The 22091-nt window shown below is 41.5% G+C and overlaps 1 protein-coding gene across 1 annotated transcript in view; it reads right to left on the bottom strand.

The window, feature by feature from the left end:
• Positions 1-21907, bottom strand: part of PIK3CA (phosphatidylinositol-4,5-bisphosphate 3-kinase catalytic subunit alpha) — a 39761-nt gene extending 17854 nt beyond the window's left edge. The window contains exons 1-5 of the mRNA XM_058030926.1: positions 21867-21907; positions 4742-5155; positions 3055-3264; positions 2141-2391; positions 14-259 (exon numbers count right to left, since the gene is read on the bottom strand). Of these exons, the coding sequence (XP_057886909.1) occupies positions 14-259; positions 2141-2391; positions 3055-3264; positions 4742-5093 (1059 nt within the window). The 5' untranslated portion in view covers positions 5094-5155; positions 21867-21907. The remainder of the gene's footprint in view (positions 1-13; positions 260-2140; positions 2392-3054; positions 3265-4741; positions 5156-21866) is intronic.
• Between the last annotated feature and the right edge of the window lie 184 nt (positions 21908-22091).

The raw sequence follows: 22091 nt of genomic DNA, 5'->3' as shown, positions 1-22091 counted from the left end.
AGTGATGCCATACCTTGTCTATGTCTCTGATGTTCACATTTACATAGGTAGCACAGAGGATCCTTATTCTGAGGGCGCTGTTGATGGTCCAGAGGGATTTGGTGGTGGCCTCGCCGTTCATGTAGGGCGTGGCGGTGGAGATGCGGCGCGAGTAGGAGGGCATGGTGAAGGTGTCCAGGGGCAGCTGCGTGTACAGGCTCTCCTTGGCCATCAGCATCAGGTTGGGCATGCGGCCAAGCATGATGCAGCTCCTTATGTACTGCAAGGAAACAACCAAAGGGTGCCACCGCGTTTTCTGGAAAATCCTCTTTGCCCAGGGTTTTCTCCTGGGAAGCTGAGAAGCCTCAGAGAGGAACGAAAACAATAACTGTCTGATTGTGCTCTTGTGTTTGATGCTTTGGAATGTGGCCTGGGCATTGTTTACCAACAGGTGAATGTTTGATTGGCTCCATGTGAATTGCTTTTAATTAATGACCAATCCCAGCCAGCTGTATTGGACTCTCTGAGTCAGTCATAGGTTTTTATTATCATTCTTGCTAAGCCTTCTAGTGTATCCCTTCTCTTTCTTTAGTATAATTTTAGTACAGCATCATATCATATCATATCATATCATATCATATCATATCATATCAGCCTTCTGATGGAGTCAAATTCTCATCTCTCACCTCATCCTGGGGACCCTCACGAACACCACAAAAATGCAGTGTCTTTTCAAAGCCTACACTCTTGGTAATGGAAACCTACAAAAAAATACTTGGGGAGGCAGGAAAGTGAAAGAGCTTATGGTGTCCTGCATGCATACCCCATACAGTGACAGCAGATACAGCATTCAGAAGTTTGGACACTTTGTTGGGTAGGGTCACACTGCCACACCTCATGGCTCTGAGATTGAACATCTATAGCAATGGAAGGCTGAACTGGAGAGAGAGATGGGGGTTGAAAAAAACACCAGCCAGGTTTCTTGTAGAGCTCCCCAGCACAGCACAGCACAGATGGATCTGAGCTGCTCCTGGAAGCAACTGAGCTGTTCAGGAACAGCTGGGGCTGTACCAGCCTGCAGTGCAGCACAGGTGCCTGATAGTGCCAGTCCCAGGCAGGGAGCACAAGGTAAGCAGCAGACAGGCTCATTTTTGGCTCAGGTGTGCTCATTACCTTAGGCTCAGCACTGATCCTGACACACTTCACCTGTCCATTCAGGTCTGAATGCTGAGAGCACTTAGTCTGGCAAGAGCACCACAAAACACAGTGTGTTAGGACAGGTCCAGCCTGGAATTAATGAGCAGGCTCTGCTGGGGCACAGCAAAGGCAGAGCAGATGCTTCTGAAGAAACCACGCTAGATCAAATAGGTCTGCTGTTTGATCTTCAGATGACTCTGCAAAATTATTCATGTAGCCTGCACTTGTTCCCCAGCTCCCAGAGTACAGAGATGCTTTTCCCATTATTCAGGATACCCCACTCCTCCTTCTCTCCCCCACTGCTCTGAAGATCAGATTGTCAACCTTTTAGCTGAAGGAATGGGAGCAGTTTATTACAATACATTCCTCCAAGAGGAAGCAGCAGCAGCTGCTCAGATGCTCCTCTGCCCCATGTTCTCTCACACTCCCTGCCCTAACAAACCCAGGCAGTGAAGGACAGACAGAAGGAAGACTCAGCAATGATTTTTGTAGTGCTGGATGTCTACATTTTTTATCTTATTAAAGTAATGATAAAGCTGTAGCAGGAAAAGAGTTTGCTCTTTTACCACCCCTTTAGGACAGGATTTAAAGTAGTAATGGTTGTTTCATAACTTACAATCTGATCAAATTTCCTGTTTTATTACATCAGCACCATTCAAATATAGCTCATCTCTTGCCATTAAAAATCTAGGATATTTCTGAAAGTACCTACCTTTGATTTAGCACTAACATTAGAGGAAAACATTTGAAGAAGAAAAATTATATGAGTGATACAAATTCTAATTAAAACTACCTTTTCTCCCCCCTCCCCCTTCTGAAACACATGGATTAGCCCATTTGTGACACACTGTCACTTCCTATGTTTTGGATTAATTTAATGAAAAAGCCAGATCTAATACTGATCATTTTTTTCCCCACAAATTTGGATTTGTGTAGTTCAAAAGAAATCCTTTATGTTACTCACCTTATACTGGCTCAGTGGACATTTTTCTAGCAAGTATTCATCACAGCCACAGACTTTTAAAATATATTTGCCCTGGTACTCCAAGACACAAAGTTTCAGTTGTTCAGATGACAGCAACATACTTCGAGTTTTCTTCCTAATGGCTTCAGCAATAACTTGCTCAGGCACACAGTCATGATTGATTTTTAAGGTGTATTTCTGCTTATCATTGTTTGGTGAGACTATTACCCAAATCACCACTATAATTTGCCCTGGAATAAATATAAAATAATGTCAGGCCTATAATTTTCAATGCAGTTTCCAAAGAAAAAGCACAAACCCAAAATAATCCCCAAACCAAACAACTCCCATGCCTCCCCAAAACAAAGATTTGCTTTTAGAATTAAAAGAAGATGTAAACAAGATTCGTTGCCCAAACTTAGAGAGGGTTTATAATTTCTGCAAGGAACTAGATGCATTAAGTTTATTTTTGACTCTAGTGGAAATTCAAACTTTTAGCCAGCCCTGAGGTTAAGAATATTTTTATTAACTACTGACTATTTGGCCTTCAAGAAAACAGCAGTAACTCTTTCATATTGGAGGACTGCAAAATAACTCAGTGATTCAGCATCATTTAATTCCAGATAGTTGAATGCCATAGACAACTGCAAAGCCAACAAGCTGTTCCCACCCACTAAAAAAAGTCACCTCTATTTACTGAGTTATATGTCAAGATTCAGTTGGAATAGCACAATTTTAAATATCCTTTTGAATGTACAGTCCATCAAGAAGATTATTCTGAACAGCTGAAGGTGTAAGATATTGCTGGAGTGTACTAAATACAGCACATAAAACAGCGATCAAGTCAACAGCTGTACTCTTTGATTTCAAACACTGAAAATACATCATGTTTCTGCTGTAAACATTGCCCTTACCTTTGTCTAGCTTGTTGTAGATGTGTTTGGGGAGCTCAGCTGAGGACTCTACGTTGGGAGGGTAGACATAGAGTGCTCTGCTGTGCGGGGCGTTGGCGTCCCGCAGGTCCACGGCCTCCTTGCACACGTTCAGAATGTTCCTCCTGAAGTCTTGTACTTCTGGATCCTTGACCATGTCAAACTCACAGACAGGCATGCCAATAGCAAAACCTACAGCATTGGAGCACCATGGGGATATCAGTGTAACTGACAGGCAGAGCTAAAAATGTCTTCAATCAGTCACAAAAAAAGCCAACACAAAGCAAAACACAGCCTAAAATATGTGCCAGTTTCTACATGCATAGGTAATTGTTTTATGTCATTCAAGAACTACACAGTTCTAAAGTTCAGTGCACTCAGCAGACACAGTAAAGGTTAGAAAACAGGTGTACATTCCCTGAAGATCCTGGAAGCCTTAAATCACTGCTCTCACAACCAACATTCCTCCTGGAGGAAAAGGACCAGGACTCAACTTCCTTTGAAGTCAGCACAGAGTTTCCTAAGGGGACCAGAGGGGCTGTGAAATTTGATTTTTTCTCAAACCCTAGCAGGATTATTGGTAGCTATTAGGACCATAATCAACTTTGCTTACAATGGAATGACAGCTATTAATGTTTTTTTTTAATGACCTACATTATTCAAGAACTGCAATGAACACTCCAAGAGACACTGAACTTAAGCTCTTTGACACAGATCCATATAATAACAGTGCATTTCTTTCAGGTCCTTCAGATGTAATTCCTTTTACTTTAATGGGATTACTTGGATAAATCATCACTTATGCATGAGTGTTCAAATGGAAACTTTCAATTGCTGTGTTGCATGGTTACCTAACCACTGCTCTCCCCAAGTCCTGAACACGTTGAGCTTTACAAAACAGAAGCAATTTACTTATTATGCATTCGTCACAATTAAATCATTTAACAATTAGCAGTACCTCAGAACAAGTATTTCCAGTTGACAAGCCTCTGCCACTGCAGCACACATTTGTTAGCAATGAAACAGGAGTGGGTATGTTTGTACTCCCTCAATTTAATTCTTAACCAAGATGTTGGAATAAATGCCAGATTCCCTGTGCTTCCACAATGGACCATGGAAAATCATAAGCTACTCTAGAGATGACTCAAAACATCAATTTGTCTCACCTTCACATCTCCAACCTCAGGTGGTTTTTACCTCCTCTCCCTATGACCTTTTGTCAGAAGGGGGAAGAAGAAATGTGAAAAAACCTAATTTCTGAAATTTGACTTTCTAAGCAAGCTAGAGCAGTATTAAAATCTGTGTCCACAAATCTAGAATGTTAAATCTAGAATGTAAAATTCTGTAAACTCCAAACTAAATTATAACTGAATTCCCAAATAACAGGACAGCCATTGCTCTGTAATAATATGAAATCCTGCAAATAAAAGATGAGAAAAAAGATACCCTCTAACCCACAGGCAACTACAAATATGCTTTACAAAGCCAAGGTGAATGAAACAGATCAGAAAACGGGAGTTTACCTCACTGATTATAAATATTGGCTTTACTATGATCAGCATCTTTGGACATTTGATGCAACAACTGGCAGGTATGAAATGTGACAGATATGACCCATTTTGAAGAGGACAATCAGTTAAGCAATGTTTTTGAAAAAAGATAATCTCACCTATTTCTCTATTAAGAATCTTTTCTTCTCTGTTACCCACTGGTTCAATAACTTTCAGGAAAGGCTGAAACAGTCGCAGGTCACAAAGTCTCCGCGTTTCATCGAAAAACTCTTCTCTCTCTGCTTCCTGTGTAACACTTACAAAAATGTAAGAAGATTCATCTTGAAGGAGCTGATAGAGAGGGTACTTCCTTGCTTCTTTAAAGAGTTCATGTTTAATAGTCAGTAAGGTGGCCTCACGGAGGCATTCTAGAGTCACTATCATTCCGTTTGGGAGGAGACATTCCACCAGGATCCTGGGGGGCATCAAGTGGATGCCCCATAGTTCACCGGACGAGGGCCGTGGAGGCATTTTTAAATCTTGGGGTAACTTTGTACTTCAAGCTCTTCAAGCAGTGATTCGTACGTGTAGACCTGAGTGAAAATCAGAAATTCAAATGTCAACATTTAAAATACAAACATCACCCAGAATCTCAGATAAAACGGTTCGAACGTCACTTAATAATTATTGATGAATATTCAGGGCTGTATTTTGCATTCATAAAAAAGACTTGATAAAAATAAGTCTAAGAACTTTTATCTGAATCTAAATACATACTTGAACAAAACAGCTAACAGAATCAAGCTAGTTTAGAAAAACGCCAATATACATATAATCTTAAGAATAGAGGATTTTTTAAAATCTGAACTTTTAATTCATTAATAGAACATTTCAATAGCGGAGGGATGAAAATACCTAATACTCAAATTATTACAGAAATTTTTAACCAGATCTCAAGCCAAGTTTTAATTTGCAAAGTGAAGCATTAATTATAATTTGGATGATACAAACCATCAGCTCTTTTAAGTTTAGCTAAACCAAGGCTTCCACATTTAAAAATGGTTTTTTCTCATCTCCAACCTCTAAATATTCAAAGAACACTTATATTATAGTTATAAATATTTATTAAAAGCTCTAAACTTGATTTTAAGAATTCATGTATACACAAGTTTTGGCCATAGCTGTTTCAGATCAGTATAAGCTACTTACACCAACAACAAACCCTTTTTTCCATTAGTGAGACAGAAGAATTGAGCCCCACTAACACTTTGTAGTTGGGCTTGTTTTATTTAGTGCCAATGCCCCGTTCCAGTTCCCTCTGGCAGCTGCATGGATGTCCCTGCCAAGCCAAAGGAAAGGAGGGGAACACGTGTGTGACCCTCTATCTGTGCTGCTCTGGCCATCGCAGAGCAGAGGAAATGAGTATGAGAAAGAGAGAAAATGAGAATGGGCCAGAGCATGAGAAAACCAGAGTCTGGACAGAGCAGAGATGTTTTATAGCCCAGTGGGTGAGGGGAGATGCCAAAAAGAGAGAACTACCCAGCAGGCACATAGTGACACTTCACCAATAAACACTCCTAATCCCTACCTATTTTTAATTTCCTTAACCACAGGCAATATTTGTGTATTTGCAAAAGAAATCCAGTTTGTTCAGAATGTTTTCACATACGAATTGTTGGCATCCAGTGACAAGACTGAAGAACACTTCATGTTACAAAATATCTGGTCTTCTTTACTGGAATCCTGATATTTTCACACAGTATTCTAGACTTTTCTGAAATGAAACAGAGGTGCTTATCTGTGCATTCACTGCTCTTAATTTTGGATAGATCCATCACAGAATCACAGAATGTTAAGGGTTGGAAGGGCATCTCATTCCAACTCCCCTGCCATGGGCAGGGACATTTCCACTGTCCCAGGCTGCTCCAAGCCCTGTCCAGCCTGACCTTGGACAATTCCAGGGATGGGGCACCCACAGCTGCTCTGGGCACCCTGTGCCAGGGTCTCACCACCCTCACAGTCAACACTAACATTTACCCAGCCTAAATTCACCCTCATTCAGTTTGTACCCATTACTCCTTGTCTTATCACCACAGTCACAAACCCTCTTAGGACTGTCCCTGTATCTCAGTTTTCTTAAGAACAGAAAGGAAGGGAAACCCACAAGCCAACAGCTTCACATGTCTTCTGTTGGATCAGCTTCCTGAAAGCTCTCACTGTGGAAAAGCAATGGTTGCAATACTTGCCCTTTGCTCAGCAAATTTTAAAAATACGTATTTATATAAAAATATATTTCTGTATATATTAATTTATGTACATATAAAATTCACGTATAACATTTTATATATAAAGAAAAAGTGATCCTCCCTGCTGCATTAGCATTTCTTTTCTAAAAAGTTTTCTTCCAAGTACATCCAGTACCTGCTTTTGGGACACTTCAGTTCTTACAAAGAAACATCAGAATGAAAATGATGTTTTCCCAATTCCACTGCTTCCTAAGCAACTCTGAGTAGCAATAGGGCTGTCTTTTTTAATCTTTCCTTTGTAGATGCAGTTTGGGCTTTTAAAAATATCCACCAAAGTATTGAAGTGCCACTGCAGATTTAGAAAAATGCTTTTCCAGTACCACCCCATGCATATTTAGAAATGCTTTGCAACTGACTTCTTTTTAAGAAAGAGCTTAAAGAAGCTGCTTTATTTCCCCCATCACTGTGGCAGCCTCAGCGAGCGGATGCTGAAATGGAAAGCTCCCAGCACACACAGTGTATTTACAGAGCCAGAATTGGGAAGCTTACCAATTCCAAAACACTACCAGTGAACCCAAATAACACCATTCAGAGTAACTCAGAGGGTTCCAAACCACTGATAGCTATCCTCAGCTCCCAGATAAAATGAAGTACACAAGTTAAATGGCATCTTTTTGATCAGGCAAAGCATGAAAAAGGTTCCCTCTCCATATCACTGAATCACATGCCTATTTACATTTCTTAAGTGCAAACACAGGCAGAAGCACATCACTGTTATGGCACAAAGCAGCACAAAGCCCCCAAACAAACCAGAACATGCAGTCACATGAGCTTTCCTGTCCACACACACACAATGATAGTACAGATGGACGCAACCAAATTAAATATTCACAACACAGACTCAGCTTGCACCAGCAGCCTTTTAATTTCAGTCCCACCATCCTGCTGAGGCTCTTCTGAACCATGAGAGCCCATTTTCACCCAGCCCAAGGTGTGTGTTCTCACCCCTCACCCTGCTGGCACTGGGGCTCCCTGAGCCAACTGGTTACGGGTCAGATGGATGGCAGAGGCAGAGAACAACTCACTCTCCCTTTCTTGTGCTGCCTTCTGTTGCTTCAGCTCCCTCCTGAGATCCCCGTGGAGTCAGCCTAATGCAGGTCTGCACTGTGGGGCTGCCTGACTGCAGCAGGGCTGGGCAAGAGCAGCTGCAAGGATGGTGCCTCCTGCCACTGCAAGTTTTCCTCCCTCCCTCCCTCCCAGCAACAAAGAAACAGAGGCAGGAGTGGGGGACACACATACATCAAAAATGTAAATCCTTTTAGCCAAGCATCTCTTCAAAATAAACATCAGCATTGCCTTCCTTAAAGAATTCAAACCTTAAATGACAACTCAATACCTTTTCTTTAAAAACTTGCAAATGGTCCAAATGTGACATCCCAAAATCTACAATTTTTACAGCAACTGCACCAAGACAGCAGCTTTTGTTTCAAGCTGGGATACAGACATGTGCTGGAATGGTGCATGCAGGCACTGTGTGCACATTCATTCCACTTGCACATGTAAGCACGCCTCCAGGGTTTGGATTTGGAAAGCAAGAATGTAAACAGAAACAGTTTTCAAGTATAGCTGGCAGCTTGTGTTTCTGTGTACACTTTAAAATCTGGAAGGCTGCCTGGAATAAATAGAATCAATTATGTTCTTCGACAGTAAAAGGACTGTAATTTTAAGGGAATTCTAGAGAGATGGTATTTAAATCAAACTTCAAGTGAACACTTCATCACACCTGCAATCCCTGACCTTCCTAAAGCATCTTAAACATTTTTCTCCTGCCAAAAGCTTTGGGACATCTGGACCAGCACAAAACAATCTCTAGTTCTGAGATTCCATTCAAAAAGAATAAACATACATGAAGGAAGACAGCAGGGAGATAAACATGCCTTCCATAATACTTGCTTCCAGATACACTTAGCATATGAATGCCAATTTATATAGCTTATGAATGCTATTTATATGAATGCTAATTTGTATAGTCTATTTTCCTATAGGCTATACAAATAATATAATCTGATATAGATGGTATAGTTCCTTATTAAGAATATGATATTCCAAGATTAGAAAATTTGCTTTCAGTAAACTGTGACAGTTTTATTGCCTCACAGACACGCTCTGTGTGACAGGGGGGCAATCTAGGGGAAAAATATCATTGTTCACTTTAGCAGACATAGCCTGTCATCAGCACAAGTACCTACAGTTACTTTTGAGGCTCTGCAAGTTCTTCCTTCTCTAAAGTACCAACAAGCAAGAACTGTACCAAGCACAGAAGGGAGCAAGAAGTGCACTGTGCAGTAATATTGTACTGAAGCATAAAGGATGGGGTGCTCATGCAAAGAGGTGCACACATCCCAGGGACTGAGCACTGAACACTCTACACACCAGGCAGTGTTTCAAAACCCATTCAAAGGACAGACTGAACACTCGATACAATTTTATCAGCCCACGGTAGAAATTGAATGAGTCATTCAGCAAACTGTTACACTTTAATTGAAGTCCATTAGTTTCCCCAGTCACAAGACAAATCCCATTACGCTGTTTGTACAGACAGGATGTAGCAATGTTTTAGAATATTTTGTGGCATCTTTGGTCTCAGAGAGCTGCTCTTTAGGATCTGTGTCTGGATTTGATTTCTTTTCCAGGCAGAAGTTTCCTTCAGACTCCTAGCATTGCCTTCTATTCATTTAACAGTCCAACAATTTATGATCCTGATTTACTGTGCCCTCATCTGTAGGTTAAATGATTTTCCTGATTCTGTCTCACACTGACAGAAGTATCAGTTACAGGTATGACCCCAAATAAGCTTTTATAAAGAATTGTGGAATCCCCAAAACAGAAGCTGTGAATTTGTACAAATAAAAGAGTTCCTGGAACAAGAACAACACTTTTCAAAATGCAAGGGACATTTCAACCTTTCTAAATGCTAAAATGTTTCATTCTCAGCATCAGACAGGTCAGGCACTCTAAAACATGAAGAGAACTGGAGAGAGCTGTCTGTGTAATTTTGCTGCTGTCCAAACCTGCTGTGTGGTGACAGTAAGACTGCCCCAGACTAGGTATTTTCAGAACTGTCCTTTTGTTCTTGCTGGTTGCCAAGCTGGCACTCTTCCAGAACCCAGGAAGATGAGTACAGAGATGTCTGAAAGTGTCCTCCATGAAAACATGATTATCCCCAGATTTAACTGGTGAAACCACTGCTTTGTTGGGGACAGAAAGCAGCAGGCTGTGGCACTGCAGGCGTGGCTGATTCATACGTACTGCTGCCGTCCCTGCTTCCCAGAAAACGTGCAGATACCAGGAACTCCTTATCTGATCACAAACAGCAGCCCAGGGGAAGCAAACAGGAGGATTTAACACTGTCAAAAACATCTCAGCATTCAGTTTCCCTCTGAAACAGACAAGTATTTCCAAACACTACCAATTTTATTTGTAGTTACTTCAAAACCAGTGCTGAGTGTATGTTCCTTATTCTAGACTGAGCTAAAGACCCCTAAAATTATTGGCAACATCTATAGAATAACAGTACTGCTGAAATATTGGGTCTTTTTTCCTGTGAATGCAAAAGCTCACTAGAAATTAGTGAAAAGCAATTTCAGTTTAGTTAGATATGAGAATATGGGGTGGCTACATTTCAGAACTGTTCTCTATAAAGTTATCTTACATCCAGATTTTTTTTCAGAATGCAATACTTTCCTAGTGACTCCCAGATACTATGAATAAAATTAATGGTGAGGTCATCCTGAAAAAAAGAAGAACCCACTACAAAGTATTTCCCAAGAGGAACTATGTGTGCTATGTTGCTGCAGGATCAAACAAATCCAAGATGATCAGTTTGAAAAGATTTACTATTGCTGGAGTATTTTTTTCCTCTCCAAGTGAACCAAAAGACCTTTGTGAATTCTTATTCTGAAATCCTTGCTTGCCCTCCCCCATGCATGCAGGCACAGTGTTTACAGCTTCCCTCACTGTCTGGGAGCCATGAAAACAGGATCACGAGAAAGAAGCATTTGCAAGTTGCTGGTGACCTCCAGAACTCCCACTAGGACTGTGCCTTCTCCCTAGGGATCCCATGACATACCAAAGGCAGAATATGTGTCCTAGAACATTTTCTTCCAGCTAAAGGCAGAACTTTTTCTCTTTTTTAAACAAAGAAAAGCCTGGAATTAAATTTTCCTTTTTAGTCCAAAATCATTCAGTAATTCCACCCCTAGCTCCACCTCAAAAGACAAGATTTTGTTATTTATAGGAGTCATAAAACATAACAAAGAATTAGAAAAGCAACATATCATCTATTTGCACTTCACATATCTGCTTACTCATTATTTCAGCAATTAGCTTGGCTTGCTGTGGAGCAGGATGAGAATTATCTTTCCACCTGGCTCTGTGCTGCTCCTCCACATTAGTCTGTGAGCACTGAAGGTCAGTGAGCAGCACCCAAATTCTTTCAAGCTGTTTAAATCAAAAGCTTTAAAGTTTGCCAACAAAATCAGAGCAAGATGCCATTTTATACCCATAGAAATAAGGTTTTCCTTTCATTACATATTTTTGTTTAATACTGCATTTCATATGGCTGAACAACATTGTTTCATGTGAACATCAGGAAGAACACAAAGCCAAAGCACACCACAAAAGCTTACTCTGCTTCTTGCTGCAAATATTAATGATTTCAATGTCAGCCTTCATGTGTAGTTCTGCTTTTGGAAATTAGTGCCAGACGATGTAAACAAAAGCTTAATGAAACCAGGTTTGAAAAGTAACAAATGCTGGTTATCCAACTAAAAAAAATTCCACCTTAAATAATGCTGTTTACTTTTCTTTCTATGTTTCTTCCCATCCTCCCACCTTCCTGGGATATTTGGAATGCAGACAGTAAACAGGATCTTTAAAAACAGGAAGTGCTGGCACACAGACAAGGAACCAGAGCAGAGTTAATCCAGGTGTTCTGTGCTCCAGTCTGGTCTGAACCCCCACCCAGCATCAGCAGCTGTGTACCAGACCTGTAACTCCCATCCAGGGCCTTTCCCAGTGTTGCTCTCCCCAGATTTGCCACCTTGGCTTTAAGAAGTCACTGCTGCAGCACCATGAACCTCCACTTGCACTGAGGAAGAGGAAAGATTTCCTCTCCCTACTGTCCCTACCCAGAAAGGCAGGGGAAGAACTGCAGTAAAACCCCGGAGGTACTGCAGACCTCACACAGTTACACTTACCTCTCTAACACAAGCAACGGTGTCAGGAGTGTTCAATTATTAATCCACATTCATCTTTACACAGAACAGTCACCCTGCGAGCCCTTTCTTTGCTAAGAAGCAGCTGAAAAAGACATCAGGCTCAGACTGACAGTATCTTGTTTACTTCCCATGTAACATTTCTTAGGATGCAGTCTGGCAGCAACTGTAAATTGAGATAAAGTGTTTCTGCTGTACTAAGTTACTCCAGACCCTGAATGTGTAAAATCAGAAAAGCTTTTGCAGTGGCAGTGGATAGCACCATTCTTGCATCTTCACAGATTTTTAATAGCAAGCCTAGAACACTGAACTGGAAACAGAAGTTTCAGTTCTGTAATCCAAATATAAATTAGCCCTCCATTTATGCTATCTTTACAGACTTCTGCAGCCAAATAGTACTTAACAGGAGCATGGGTTTAGTCTGCACTGAATTCAGTTAGCAGAAATCATTATCTTTTATTTACTGGCAAACAGAGGATAGCATGCAACTTCATTTTTGTCAGAGGATTTGTAAGAAACCACATGCCTCAGCAAGAGCTATGGAAGTAGGTTGTTTTATTTTTCTCTTTGTTTGAACTCCTCAAGTGAAAAACGAAAACAATGCTTTCTCCACTGAGCTACTCCTTAGCTCCCTTTTCAAAACCATTTGTTGAGTGAAGAAAGTTTGTAGCAGAGTTAACACAAAGGCACAGCCCCTGTAATGAAAAACTCAATTCGGCAGCTAAAGACACTTGTCCTTTAAACAGCTGAAACTCACACAGTTCTTAGCAGGTTATCCTATAAAAGACACATGGAATAAGACAGCAGCAGACAAATCCAGTTCTGTGCAAACCCTGCCCAGTGGAAGCTGTTGCCTACTTCCACACAAGCTACAATCACAAGAGGAAAATACCACAGCTTTTCACACCAGGGTCAGTCACAAATGAAGTCCTACTCCCTATCACTTGTTTGTGATACAGCCAATGGTGATTAATGAAATATTTATTTGGCAGTAGATGATAACCCTGCTGAGAAGTAAACAGCAACAGTTTTCCATAAAATATTTTCAACGGATCAAGGTTGTCCTGCTTACCCCCCACACTGAGGGGATAACATTCATCTGTAAAGAATCTGGCAACACTAATTGCCCTCATCAGGCTTCACCTCCCAAAAGGTCACAGATCACATTGGTGTATTGCACCTAAGCACATAGGAAAACTGGGCCTTCTATGAGAAACAACGCTGCAAGACTAAATTCCCGATTTTGTAAACTTACCTGACTGCTTCGTGTAAGTTACAAAGAAAACAAAGATCCTCTGAAACTTCAAAGAGTGTTTATTCTCATTGTAGCTGTTGACCCTGGTTGAACAGCACTTTTCTCTGCATTTACAGGTTGGACACCACAGTTGTGATGCTCAAGACATCAATAGATTTGCATTTGTGTTCAACAGGTGCAAACAAACAGGATCCACTGTGACTGTGTCTCACTCGGCCCTGCATGCTCCAGCCTGAAGCACAAAACCAGCTCTGGCAAACTGGGACATGGTTCTTTACCACCCTTAACCAAATGGGTATCACTCCTGTATGTGACTGTGAGAAGCATCTGTTATGATTTGATGGTAAAGTTCCGTGCACAAGTTAGGCTGCAAATAAGATCAAATGCTTGTTCAACAATCAACACTATTCTGCCACATGAAGTGTATAAGGAAAAGAGGAGAGAGGGAGTCACCACCATGGATCCTGTGGTCTCCCCTTGGTCCTCCAGTGCCCTGGGCTTCTTCACAGAGGTGGCAGAATCCCACCTGGTTCACTCCCAGTCAGTTTTAAACCATCCCTCACTAGCATGAGAAGCTTGAGTGGTTTTTGGCTCCTCATTAGCATGAGAGGTGGGAATAGGCGTGGTTTTCCAGATCCTCATTAGCATGAGGCAGAGTGGGAGTGGCTTTTGGCTCCTCATTAGCATAAGAAGTGAGAGTGGGTGTGGTCTCACCATTGGACATATCCAGGCATTATTTTGGTGGTCATTTAGGGTCTGTTCTGTTGGTCATACAAGGCACACACCCCCCAAAACCAGGTGTCCTCTTTGAGACCCCACTGCTTGGCTTGTGCAGTTACACACTTGTTCTACAACACACCCCAACAGAGCATTGCTGTGAAAGGCATTGCCTTTGGTCAGAACTGAAACTTCATTTTTGTGGCTCTGGTGTTCCTGCAACAAGTTTCACCACTGAGCAAGCGTTTAAGGCAGATGCTGGAAATGTTATTGCCCCTTTCCTTACAGCATCTGCTTTGCAAACCATGTTGTGCAACACAAGCACAGTAAGCATGGGGCTACTGAGATGTGAAGCTGCCTGCTGTTCATCCCTTTTCCCTCTACTTCCAGCTGGAACCCAAATTGTTTCTCTAACAAGGTCAGCACAGCAGCAATTTGTGGTTGATGCATCAGAAAGAAATGGCTACTGTTTGTCTAAATAGATAATGTTTGTAGTGAACATGAACTTCCAAAGAAGTGACACAAGCTCGTAGGTATTCAAGCAGTGACTATCAGCCACTCTCTGCAGAAGTTTAAAGATTTCCCAGCTTCCCAGTTTAGAAAGTCACTTTCATATCCAGATTAAATGGTTTGAGACTAAGGCACATGCAGCCTACTACTACAATCAGGGCTGTGTAAGAAGCATATATTAAATTGAAAGGCCTTCAATCTAAAAAAGCCAAATAGATACTGGTAGTAATCAGTCACTGCTATTGAGAGAGTTTGACACATTTACACACAAAAGGAAATATTTTTTAAATACATGGATGGTTCTTTGGAAACATTTCATTAATGTTTTTGTAGGTGTGTATATTCCAAAAGACTGAAATCAGTTTTCAGCTTGGCGAAGTTTAACCATGCAATAGAACAGAAGACCACAAAAGCTCAAGTGTTTTGGATTTAATTTCCACCCATTAAAAAAACAGCAATTAGGGAAGTGTATCTATCTTACAAAGCATCTTTTTTGTTGTTTAAATAAATGCCTGCTCACATACCAGGACATCAAGAGACTGGAATCCATAATCATGGTTACACTTCTCATATCACCCTGAAGCTGTTTGTGATACTGCACTATCTGCTGAGGTACAATGAAAAGCCTGGAAAAGAGGTGATGAAAGAGGACCTGAAGAGCTGGATTACAAAGCACTTTGACAACATATTTAAGAAGAGTTTCCATAGTCAGGAATAGGTTTTGCTATCCTTTTCTTCATGTATAAACTGCCATTTTATTGCTTGTTGGTCTCTGTTTTCATCTTTATCTCTTGGTGGCAGTTTTTGCCATCGCTCCCAAACTGTCAAAACATTCCAAGCTGGAGCTATCTGAGATCAAGGCAGTGCTGCTGAGCAGTGATAACAGCACCAGTGCTTCATCCTCCATTTCACAGCTAGCTGAAGAGGAAGGCAAGTTATTAGAATTTTAGATGTTCAACCTTGGTTGAACATGAGCAAAAGAGTTAATCTCTACCTTCTCAAGTCAAATGTTAAAATCAATTCAAGCTCTTTCTTTTAACTTGCAATCTCTTACCCAAAACTTCATGTAACTGTATAAGTTTATCCTCTCCAATTACAGCATCACAATTTCATTTACTACCATCTTACACTAAAATACAAATGCAATTTATCACAAATCAATATTTGCAAATAACTTGCTAGACTGGCAGTGGAACTCACAGGCACATCCTCAATTGTACATAACAATCAAGACTATTCCAGATGTCTGGAATAGTCAGATGTTATTACTTAAAAATAGCTCTTAAACACCAGAGGCTTTCTGGGGACAAGTGCTCTTTTACAATACTTAACACTTTAAAATTGAAGATTTCAGAGGTGACAGCATGAAACTACATGAAGATAAAACACAATATATGTATCACTTCCCTCCCACCAGTGGAGACTGCCTTGATAAACTGGTGAGTAGAACTGGTTGTTCAACATCCACAAAGGCAGAAGAGCAATTTTCAGTGTTATTAGTATCACTTCCACTTTTATTATTAGTCACAGCATTTCCTGATTATTCTGTAAAGAGCTGGGAATATAAATAAAAAAATGAAGACTAAGTGTTATGTTTTAGAGTCTAAGCAGTTTAATGACACCACGGGCATATTTTGGAGGATTTGGAATGCTAGTTTTGACTTCTCTTTTCCCAGAGGAAGTCAGATCTATCTAGAAACTTCTTATGTTAGCACTATTCACTTCCATCTTTCAAACCGTGCCTGTAGTCAAGAGCCAAGTTAGGACTTTTCCAGATTTAATGAAAAGTATCTTAATGGCACAAGCACTGAAGCTGGCTCATAACATTCCTCCCCACAGAAAGTATATTTATTGAGTTTTGTCAGAACTGAAACTGAATAGTTTGAGAAAGAAACAATTCCTCCCCATTCTGCCTGCCTGGTAAAGAAGCCTTTACCCCTCTGCTCACTCTCCCTCCTCTGCACTTGCATTTTCAAACATTCTGTATTTAGTTTGATCTCTGCAAAGACATTGGCAATCTCCTCACTTTTCCAGCAAGTCAAATGTCGAAGCCCCAAGGTACTGGAAATTTTGTTCTATTAGATTCAGATCACAGAACAGGCATGTATTTCTACTTATGGCTGATTAGTCTTAGATGAAATGCTGAATCTTGAATATTTTCCTTTCAGTAATGTTCAAAGTTTCTTGCATTGTGAGGATGTTCAAGAATTTTTTTTCTTTGTTGACTGGTGATAGCTAAGAGAAGGAATAAGGTTGCAACAAGGAATAATTTCATTATTCAACAATTTAGTGTCCTCTACAAGGATCCACAGCTAAAGAGATGACAGATAAGGACACTTTTCCTAAATAACAGTTGTAATTTCACCAGAAAAGCCATGTTTTTGAAAGGAGTGGGACCTAATTTAACAGCAAGAGTTAAAAATCAGGAACAGGGTTGGAACATATTGGGCAAGAGTCATTCATCACCATTAACTGCTAGATTAAGTATTGGCAAAAGACTGACTAAGGAGTATGAGAAAAAAGAAAAGCAGTGAAGCCTTAATGACAGATAAGATTTTTGACATGTTGTACAATCTAGGAGGCAACCATCCAGCTTTCTCTTTTCTGTTGGACAGAAAATAACCCAAGGGATGTTTCTCTGTATTTCTTTCTCCTAGAAAACGGTCAGAATACACAGATTTACCACAATAAATGTGACTCAGCTGACTCAAAATTTCAGGGAACTTACAGTCAGCCTTAGTCAATTCAATAAATCTTCTGTGTTCAACAAATGTGCTTTGTGGTTCACAACCCTCAAAAGCTGCATTTGCAGAGGTTTCTTTAATCAGAAGGTGCAGGCAAAACTGCCAAGGTTTTTCTGCATAAAAATCCACAAAGGTTAAGTTAATTACAGCAAATGTGTTAATGAGTAGACAAAACCCCCAAACAACAAACCCCAGTCTCTTTGGGATTTATCTAACCCTCCACTGGTGAGCAATAGGACATGAAACCAGAGAGCACTGAACCTGAAGCTGGGTGTTTGACACAACTGTTTGTTCTTAACTCGACTGAAGCAGCCACTTCTACTGCTGCAAGTCAAGCAAAAGCTGCACCAGAGCTCCATCATTTCTCCTGTTCAACCTGGCAGAGGTAAGCTGCCCTCTTGGAACTTCATCTTCACATTTCTGGAGCTCAGGTCTGTGAGCAGTGTTTTCCAAAGACACACCACAACCATTCCCAGGGAGTTTCCTTAGCAGCCACAATTGACCAAGTGCTTTTATCCCCTGCTTTGCTGGCTTTAAGAACTCTGGAAATAGAGAACAGGTGATGATGTCTACTGTCCCTCACATTCCTTTTTTGAAATACACAGGCCTCTTAGCCTGCCTTGCACAAAATCTGTGCCCAGAATTAACTAGAAAAGTACTTTTCCAGAATTCAAGTGTAGATACACCCCATATAAAACAATATATATGCTAAGTACTGCTTAGACTGAGAAGTCAGATCCAGAATTACATAAACTGTACTCAGTCTGCTGCCTTTCTATATGACTACAAGTTAATGTACAGGATTTATAAAAATGCCTCTTTTCCTTTTCTAAACCAGTTAAATTCCCCCTACCCCCCAGCTGGGCTTGGTTTTGTGCTGGATTTTTTGTTTGTTTGTTTGTTTGATTGATTGTTTGGATTTTGTTAAAGTTAATACTATACCAGTGCTGCCAGAGCAAAAAAACAACCCAGCAGTTAATACTCAGAGTATTATTTCTGGTTCATTTAGCACTTCATTAACCATTCAAAAATAGATCTGTAGAACAAATTCAGCTGGGAGGAACCTCTGGAGGTTATCTTGACCAACTCCATAATCAAAACAAATCACATACATTTGTTGTCCAATTAAATATAGAGAGAAACAAATCCATTCTCTCCACAGCTCCCATTTGGATTAGGATACTACAAAGAGAAAATTGTAACAGAATTCTTTGCCATGACACATTCAACTTCAAGAGCAAAAGAAAATTCCCATCCAGTTTTAGCATAAATATTTTTGTGGCCTCTTCTAGTCATAGCTACAGACAGGCATCATCCCCTTGGAGCAGCTGGATGTCTGGCTTTGAAAAGGATGAGACAAAACTCCCACAAGCATGGAATGCAAAGCACAAAAGCTGCAAAACCCCCAAACCTTTGCTTACACTAGAAGTCACATCTGTTGTCCAGTTAGCCAAAGTGCAAACTCTTATCCTTTCCCTCAAAGTTCTCCCCCTCCAACTCCATCACACACACAAAAATGCAGATATGGCCCACATTTTTCTCAGTGGGGAGGATTTACTAGATCTCACATATTTTTCAGTAATTACAAACCAGTAAGTAGTAAGACAAAACTTAGTTTTAGAATGGTATTTGAAGACTATCTAGAAAGACAAGGATTATTTTTGTCCAGTTCTAAATAACAAAATCAGTTTTGAAGTTAAAGTATCTTAGCTCCCCCTCACCCAAACACAACACTCCTTAAATATCCTATTAACTACAGTCTTTGTTAGCATTCATTAATGTACTCAGGTAGGCAAAGCAAAGCTACATGATGCCAGTCTGGAGCTGCTATTATTTCTTGTGTGATTTGGAACTAAAGCATCATCATCCCAATCCCCTCTCTCCCCTAACAATGGCAACAATCTTCCATTTGGAAATGAGTGATACTTGCAAGGGGTTTTTAGGTTATTCCTAACACCCAGAGAATCTGCACCAGAAATCTCAAAGATTGCATAAAGAGCTGATGTTTTAAGTACCAAATATAAAAAAGTTTTTGCAGGGTGCATGTCAGCCTTAGGCTTGTTGTCTAGTCATTTATAGAGAGTTTTAACTCAGAAAGAAATTAAAGTTATGATGATCAAGGTTGTTCCAAGTTGCATCACACATGAGCAGGCCATTAAAAAGCACACCACACACACAAAAACTGAGGATCTGTGGATCAGGAAGTCCATTCCTTATTCCACAACACCTTTTAAAGGTGTGCTTTTCTTCAAATAGCTGGAAACCTCTTGTGGGGTTACTCAGTTTGTTTTGTGAGATAGCATGAACTCCTTGCTGGTTGCAGAAATTCATATTCTAAAGCTTTGAACAGCTTTTAAAATAAAAAGTTATCCAGGGAAAAGTGTCCCCCATTTGCTCAGAGAAAGCAGGAATAGCCTGATTATCAGAGAAACAGTTAACTAAGTATTGAACCACTTTATGACTTCCAATAAAGCACAATTGCTTTGTAAACAAATCAGCTACACCCCCTTTCCCAAAGAATACTCCAGAAAGAAAAAAAAAAAAAAAAAAAAAAAAGAAACAAAACTCCCAAAAAAACCTTCTCAGAGCCATCATTCATGCAGTAAATGCAACAACAAACAGAGTAAACTTGTCATTGATACAGAATGACAAATTGGAGCAGCCAATTACAACCCTTTGGCATGGATTTGCAGGCTGGGATTCTCCTGTCCTGAAAAAACACTGAGCACTGTCTCCAGGTTGCTAAGAATGGCACCAAGTTAACACCCAGGAAATGCAGGGCATCTCACCAGTCAGATTCCAACTGCAGCTCTGGACCCGCTGCATTTACTGTCCTAATGAAAAAGTGGAATATTCCATGGATCCCATAGGAATTGTGTGGTTTGATAAATTCCTCTGTGAACACTGTGAGATTGGTTGATGTGTGCTTTCTCTACATTGGCTAAAATGCGCTTCTAAATAAGTAACAACTCTGAAAGTTTTCCACTGCTATTCTTTGAGAATAAAGTTATTTGTTGTGAAGCTTTAAGTTCACATGGGGCTTTATTTTAGAGCAGCTTATTCCTCCTAGCAGACACATTATTAAATCCCATCACCCCGCATACGGGAATATTCCCAGGAACTAACAAAGTTTACACACAAGAAGTGGACTTTGATTATTACATTGCATTATAGAATTGCAGCATGGAAGCAACAAGTATGAGTACACCTCCATAAACTCACTGTGAGATGGAAGAAACTAAAGAATGAGTCATATCATGATGGGAAAGTTTCTAACTTTATCCAGTGTGATAAATTTGAACACCTGGTATAGCTCAAAGCAGGGATGTGAAGGTACAAATAACTAACAAAACAACATAGATTTTTTTCTATTAAGTTCTACAAAATCTAGACTCAGAACCCAATTTGCCACGCCTTTATAAGTTTGCTGCAGAGTTAAATAAAGAAAAGCATCATGCTCTCTACTGTCTGCTTTTAAAGTATATATATACTTGCCTTCTGTTTGTTCTGAATAGGTACTGCTTACAAAGTGACCTTAGTTCAATTAGATCTTTAGTAAAAAACAGAAAATAAATAGACATAAAAATTATAAAAATTGGAGACATATCCATAACAGCTACAGAAGTAATTGGCCTGATATCTTAATAACTTAAGGAATACTGAAAACAGCTACAAAACCCCCAAAGAAACAGAAACGGGCAGTTTGTGTTAGTTTGGCCAAAGTTTTGCTAATATAGAGTGCACCAAAAACCACAGAAATACAGGCAAGAAACAGCAGTTTCATATTTACCATCAGTACAAACCGATCTCTGGGCAGTACAAGGTAGGAAAGAAGGTTTTACAGGTAGCAGGGACGGGCCAGTGCTCCTGTCAGCCGAGCGCATCTGGCAGCAGGAGCTCGTGTGCCAGGATCCCCATCCCCACACACACAAATAGACACACACACCCATGGGGAGAGCTCTGCTCCCAGCGGCATCACCCACCTCGTGTGCCAGGATCCCCATCCCCACACACACACAGACACACACACCCATGGGGAGAGCTCTGCTCCCAGCGGCATCACCCACCTCGTGTGCCAGGATCCCCATCCCCACACACACACAGACACACACACACCCATGGGGAGAGCTCTGCTCCCAGCGGCATCACCCACCTCGTGTGCCAGGATCCCCTCACACACACCCACGGGGAGAGCTCTGCTCCCAGCGGCATCACCCACCTCGTGTGCCAGGATCCCCCCACATCCACACGGCCATCGGGAGAAGCTCTGCTCCGAGCGGCATCACCCAGCCCATCCCCGGCACTGTGAGCACACTCACAGCACTCAGCTCCACTCCAGGGGTGGAGACACCCACACTGCAAAACAACAAGCCGCTATTCTTTCTCTCCCGGCTCGCGTCCCTGCCAGCACACCCCGAGCGCGGGCTGCGGCGGGGCAGCCCTGCCGGCCGAGCGCGGCCCCGCGGCCCCTCAGCCCCGCGCTGCCCCCGAGCCCCCTCAGCGAGCGGCGCCCCGGGAGCGGCCCCTCACGACCCCCGCCTCACTCAGTCACTCACCCGCCTGCCGCGGCCTCCCCGGGCCGGCCGCGCCCGCCGCGCCCCGGGCCGCGCCCGCCGCCTCCCGCCGCTGCGGCCGCCCCGCTCGCCTCGGCCGGTGCCTGTGCCCCGGGCGCGGGCGGCAGCGGCGCCGGCAGCCGCTCCCCGACAGCCGCCGCCTCCCGCACGGGAATAACAGGAAGGGAGCGGGGCTGACCCCGGATGGGGAAGGCACCGCCCGCCGGA

Source organism: Melospiza georgiana, chromosome 10 (genome assembly GCF_028018845.1).
Source record: "Melospiza georgiana isolate bMelGeo1 chromosome 10, bMelGeo1.pri, whole genome shotgun sequence".
Lineage (NCBI taxonomy): Eukaryota > Metazoa > Chordata > Aves > Passeriformes > Passerellidae > Melospiza > Melospiza georgiana.
This window is presented reverse-complemented; position numbering and strand designations above follow the sequence as displayed.